Here is a 6000-nt window from a genome sequence, read left to right as displayed (position 1 = left end):
CCTTATGATGAATAAAGCAACATAGTTCTGCTATTCTGTCAGCGGCGTGGCTCCAGCCGGGAGAGGAGTCTCAGGGGGATGGATTGCACGTGCAATCCCATGAGATGCAAGACTGATCTTGATGTCCATAGCCCATGTAGGATAGCTGTGGCCATTGAGGGCAAGCTCCTCAAACTCTTTGGCAGTCATCTTTGCCTACATGAGGAACCAGAGATAATTAATTCACGGGTGGTAAATTAAAACCATCATGGTTCTGTAATAAGAACGCAAAAAATTGATGCTCAAGTGTAAAACTTGAAAAATTCTCAACCTCAATTGTGTAAACATAACACATTGAAGATCACTTAGATCTCACAGTAATAGGCTACATTGCCATTACCTTGTGTATGCTACAATTCATATATAAGGAGGGAGAAATATTCAAAAATTTGCAAGTTTGATATGCGAGAGAAGATGATCTCAATCGCAAAAACATGTTCACCGCAGTGGGCGCGTCCAGGAGCATATGGACCGTTTCCAGGGGCGTGGTGAGCACCGCGACGGGCGCGTCCAGCGGCGCGGTGGTTGGGAGCGGCGCGATGGTTGCCAGAGGCGCCACGTCCAGCGGCGCTGCGGCCGAACCGTCGGATGGCTTACATCTAACGATGGAAACGGCGGAGGCCCCCGACTCCATGGCGGCGAAGGGCAACGAGGCGGTAGCGGCGACCGTCCTCGCGGATCAGACGGAGGAAGGAGACGAGGCTTGTCATCTCACCGGCGGCGAGTGCATCCTCTCTTCTCCTTTCTCTCTTGCCTTTTTTTGCTCGCGCTGGCTGTTCTACGTGTGTGATAACGTGTTTGAGATCGAAAGTGAAATCTCTGTATCGATTGATGGTTACATGCGCTACTTATACTATCTGGAGAGTCGCGAGCGAAGGGAGGCGTCGGTTCCATAGGGCAGGAGCAAGAGGCGTCTGTGCGGGACAAACCGCACGACGGTTTGGGTAAGAGGAGAGATTTTCCCCTAATTACAAATTAATCCTAATAAATATCTCGCTAGCTGGTGAGAGCCAGAGCCGTGGAAAGTCTCTCTTGCTATTAAGGCCACAAGCATCAAACAGGAAAATTTAGAGCCATGGTAAGTGATAGCGAATAGTGCGCGGCGGCACGCCGCGCCAAAAGAATTGATAAGCTATTTAGTTTTTTTTAATATTTCGTAAGTCGTTCCAAGATTCAATTCGTGGTAAAGTAGTTCATACAAAAAAAGATAATCTAATTGATACATGCATAAGTGATCCACTTTATATAGTGATAGTGGGTAATGGAAGGACGAAGCTTTGCTTCTCTTCTTAGACCTAACATATTGACCCTGATGTAGCGATAGTGAGATTTACATCTGAATCAAACCACTGCTGCTGGTCCTAAAAGACATATCATCAACAGCCAATCTATTCAAGTCGATCCAGCGAAGCAGGTGGTACGCTGCAACCATCTGACCGTCCATGAACCAACAAACTGGAAGCACACTATTACGGGAGAAAAGTCTATGCAGGTGATGACACACTAAAATATTGTTTAGCGTCTATATAGGCTTCCAGATGAACACACATTTTAGTCTTTACTATATTCCTATAACTCTGTGTGGAGCAAAGGTACTGAAAGCAAATGCAAATATTTTAGTCTTGACTATATTCCTTGAACACATCGTAATTCAGACTCGCTGACGAAGGGAGATGACCGAAGCAACCCACCTGATCCCGAGCTGCAAGTTGAGTAGGAGCTCCTAGTGCTTGCGTCAATTACGATGGTCTCCTCCTGCTGCTTGGCCTGCCGCGGGGACACCCACTTGGCGATGTGTGGCGCCCGGGACGACGGCGGCAGAAGCGCCCCGCTCTCCCCGCCGTCCTCACGCTCCTACGCGCGTCGTCCACCAGGGTGACTCTAGAATGGTAGTGGCAGTGTTTACAAACGTTCAGACATGGATATATCACTCCGGCATCAGTTTGGTGCTATGCTAAGTTGCTAACTCTAATCGATCGATCCGTCTTGCTGCTGCTGATGGAGCCCCAGCGCCAACAACAACTCCAGGTTCAGAAACTTACAAAGCTACGTACATCATGTAGTCCATCCTCTGCTTCAAGTTTCGGTGAATTTGGTTTGCAGATTTTCAGTTTTAATTTGTTTGGTATGAATACAAAAACACACGAAATGAATGAACTCGCGTATAGACGTGGTGCTTGTGAAGGTGGAGATGAATCGGAAGTTGTCGTCGGTGAAGGCGTGGGACGAGAACCAGAAGAACAAGGCCTGCCGACAACAGCTGCATGCCTCCACTCAACTCAACTTAACTGAACCTAACCGAACTGAATACACAAGAGAATTCTCTATGCTGCAGCCTGCAGGGCTGAGCACAAGATGTAGCGGTCGGCGCCGTCTTGTAGCCCGGAGTGCCACTCGCCGTCTTACTGGTCGCCGTTGACGTAGTTCTTCCTGTCGTTGCCGTGCTTAAGTTTCATGGACCAGGAGCCCTTGTACCTATCCCCGGCGGCGGCGGTGTAGGTGTCGTCGCCATCCATGAAGCCGTCCTTGAACTCGCCCTCTAAGGTGACTCCCGGCCCGACGGCCAGGAGAACTTGCCCCGGCCCGTGCCACCACTCCCCCTCGTACATCCACCCGTCCATCCACAAGTACATCCCAGCGTCGTGCGGCACGCCAACGCGCCACTGCCAGATGTAGAACTCCCCGTTGGGGGAGGCCGCGCTCGACGAACTCCTGGCTCGGGCGGAACACGCCTGCGGAGGAGAACACCGAGGAGGAGGAGTACTTGAAGAAGGAAAGTACATGACCATCGTCCGTACTCAGACTTGGCTTAGTTTGGTCAATTGATAGAACACCTCGCAAGAGAGCTCAACATCGGCGTCGCAGGAGGCGGCAAGCGAGGGGCTGGAGCCGGAGCGGGGCGAAGAGAGGATGCCGGAGGAGGCCAGCTTGTCAACCTAGCCACCCCGTTCACGTACCTGCAGCAGAACAACCATCTCCTGCCAAGCCTCCTCCGACGCCGGGGCGCGTGCTCTTCCTCTGCCTGCGTTGCTTTTCCAAGAGTCCGACGGCATCATCGCCCCATCCTTCAACGCCAACACCGCCACCGATAAACGGAGGGCCTAGCGCTAGGGGCTGGCCGGCGACCAGGCTGGGGAGGATGGGGCTGCGCGCCGTGCTACCATCTCGGCCTCGCTGGGGGGAACAGAGGGCCTGACGCAGGGGCTGCCGGCGACCAGGTTGGGGGAGGATGAGGCTGCGCGCCCGTATAGAGAAAGAGGATAGGGGGCGGCGGCGGCATAGTGCTGGGTTGGGATAGAGGGTTGGATGATTTCTTGCAGAGACGGTGAACCAACACCAGGCCAATTACTTATAGGCAGCCAAAAGCAAAGAAAAAACAAAGATGAAGCCCACCAGAAAACCCTAGAAGGCAACGTGTCCATCAGTAAACTGGCAAACGTGGCGACATGCATGGCCCATGCAGCAATCGCGGAAAATCTAGAAGACCATCGGAAAAGCTCACGTGAACTGGACCAAGACATATGCATGCATCACACAACCAAACAAATATTAAAGAGAAAACAAAGGAAGGTCGCTGTAGGATGTACTGCACACACAGAGAAAACGTGTCGCTCAAACAGTGTAGGACAAATTATAGATCTACAACAGCAGTGGAGGGGACATGAGATTGAACTGGAGTTTTCTAGAGAGAAGTACGTGTCGCGACCGGACCCATCTTCCATAGTAAAAAAAACTGAAACTGATGTAAAAATTGTAACGTGGCAAATGAAGGAACCAGCTATGGACACGTACAATAAAAACACATGAAAGGAAACTGACGTGACATGACAGGAAACTGACGTGACCCTTCATGGGCATTCAATAGAAAGAAAGACGTGGTAAAAAAGACCCTGCAAGATGCTAGGTAGCTAAGTAGGAACGGCAAGGAAAGCCCCAGCAACACGTGTCATTTTCTCAGGGGTGGTAATTTTTTTTTGAAAAAACCAGAAAATTCGAACCCTTACGGGCCTAGTATTCTTAGTGTGTCGCTTACCAATGGGCCAACTGCTAGCGACGTAATAATAGCATGCAAGTTGATTTTTTTATAGAACATGCAAGGCGTTGGCAAGTTGGAAAATGATTTATCGTTGGCAAGCTTAACTCTCGGAACTTGTAGCATTCAACTGAATGAGAACAAAGATTAAAAAAAATACATTTCCATCGATACTGAAAAATTATTCAATTGAGTGACAATGAAAATTATATCGGAATGTACAATTACTTGTTGATTTTGAATTTGAGGCATTTTTCTATTTTTTAGTTAATAAGATATGCATATACCCACCCTTAGTGTTTTCGAGAAAACGAGAGGGCACATTCCTTCCTATGCTACCATCTGTCCCAAGCCTCGAATAAGTTATGCGGACATGATTATCTTCCCGCGTTGAAATATCGTGGCCTGGTAGAGCTAGCGAAGAATCTTCCATGTTGGAATATGTCGGCAGCTGGATAGCCGCCATGCATGGAAAATCTCTTTGACCTTTCCACTTGCTAAAGTGATACTGTATGTCGCCTACACTTGTTAAATCAATGGGCCAACTGCTAGCGACCTAATAATTGCAAGTTGATTTAGGCTGCTCATAATGGGAAGTATCATATACTAGTATCATGCATATGATACTAGTGTATGATACTACATCCATAGTGCATAGTATCATAGAGTAATATCATAGGTGGTTTCATTTATTGTCATGTATGACACATAGTAGCATAACATTTATTATGTTACAGTATCTATCTATGTTACTATAACCATCTCTATCTTCTTTAATTGCTTACCACATAAGCATGTTTGCGAGTCCCAAGTGCATGATACTACTTATGTTATCCCCACTATGACCATTTTTATCATCTTTAATCCACCTTAGGTATGTTCTGGACGTCGTAAAAATCACAGCCGTCCGCGATGTCGATGCAGGATAGGTGTAGCCGATCGTGGGTACGTGGTGCTGGCACCGATAGATATGCGGACGACAGACCAGCTAGCACGGGCCCAGGTGTCCATGGATCTTGGTCACCGTGGTGTGCATAGATTACACTGCCATACGCCATAGTCAGTGGAAGATAAATAAATTAATGAACAATGGAAGATAAATTAGTACGAGGAACTACATGCATAAAAGTAATGCATGCGTGAGAATATACCTCAACGATGAGATGGTGAAACCCCTGAAAGAAAATAAAGGATGGGATGATGAACCTCAAGTGTCGTCGTCTCCGGTCAGGCAAGACCGCATGGGTTGCCATATGAAGTCATCTTGTTGTCGTCGTATATCGTAGCCGGTCATAGCCGCCGGCGGCGATGTTACACGAAGATGCACCGTGACCACATGAGGAGCAGATGAGACCTTCTATATTTTCCTTCAGCTATTGTCGTCGTGGTTGATGCTGGACCAGAAGCTGCTGCCGCCTCTCCTCGCTTTCGCTGTGTCCCCGCCAGTCCGCCACGGCTGCAGCCGCCCGGCATGTATCCAAGGATGGGATGGCAAGAAAAGTCAGGCTGCCTTTGTTGTCATCGCTGCCATCAGCGATCCACAATTTCTAGAACAAGGAATATGCCTAGGAGTCTAGATTTGTAATAACAGTATACATGTGCTTATCCCTAAAAATCCGGAACAACTTTTCAAAGTGCTCGTGATCTCTCCCGTGGGATAATTTAAGAGGGAGTATGCGATAAACTAACAAAGATGATTACAGTACTTACCCGGTTTAAATGATTTATTAAGAGCTCATTTGGCAGTCATCATTTCATATATTTTTTGGCAAAAATGAAATAAAGCAGATCTAGACACTACCTAAAAAGTCCTACAATATTCAGAGCGGTCAGTCCTGAAGCCTTGTTATTTCCTTGGGCCACGCGGGTGTGGTGCTCCTTGCTCTGTGTTTTTTCCCGATAAAAGAGAGCTTTTCTCTCCGATTTCT

At 48.0% G+C, this 6000-nt stretch overlaps 1 protein-coding gene across 2 annotated transcripts; it reads right to left on the bottom strand.

Moving 5' to 3' along the window:
- Positions 1–1042: 1042 nt before the first annotated feature.
- LOC123090956 (phosphatidylinositol 4-phosphate 5-kinase 6) lies at positions 1043–3346 on the bottom strand. Of its 2 annotated transcripts, none has more exons than XR_006442672.1 (2): positions 2874–3346; positions 1043–2771 (listed from the first exon to the last, which is right to left on the bottom strand). XR_006442672.1 is itself a non-coding variant. In XM_044512327.1 (2 exons), the coding sequence occupies exons 1-2, from the start codon at positions 3093–3095 to the stop codon at positions 2442–2444; spliced, it is 429 nt and encodes a 142-aa protein (XP_044368262.1). In that variant the 5' UTR covers positions 3096–3346; the 3' UTR covers positions 1065–2441. The 2 variants fall into 2 exon arrangements, 1 of the variants encoding a protein (XP_044368262.1); XM_044512327.1 differs by having other exon boundaries at positions 1065–2771; positions 2997–3346.
- Positions 3347–6000: the final 2654 nt, after the last annotated feature.

The sequence above is a fragment of the Triticum aestivum genome, chromosome 4B (genome assembly GCF_018294505.1).
Source record: "Triticum aestivum cultivar Chinese Spring chromosome 4B, IWGSC CS RefSeq v2.1, whole genome shotgun sequence".
NCBI classification, from domain to species: Eukaryota; Viridiplantae; Streptophyta; class Magnoliopsida; order Poales; family Poaceae; genus Triticum; species Triticum aestivum.
Note: the sequence above shows the minus strand (reverse complement) of the source record. Positions and strands in the feature narration are given on the sequence as shown.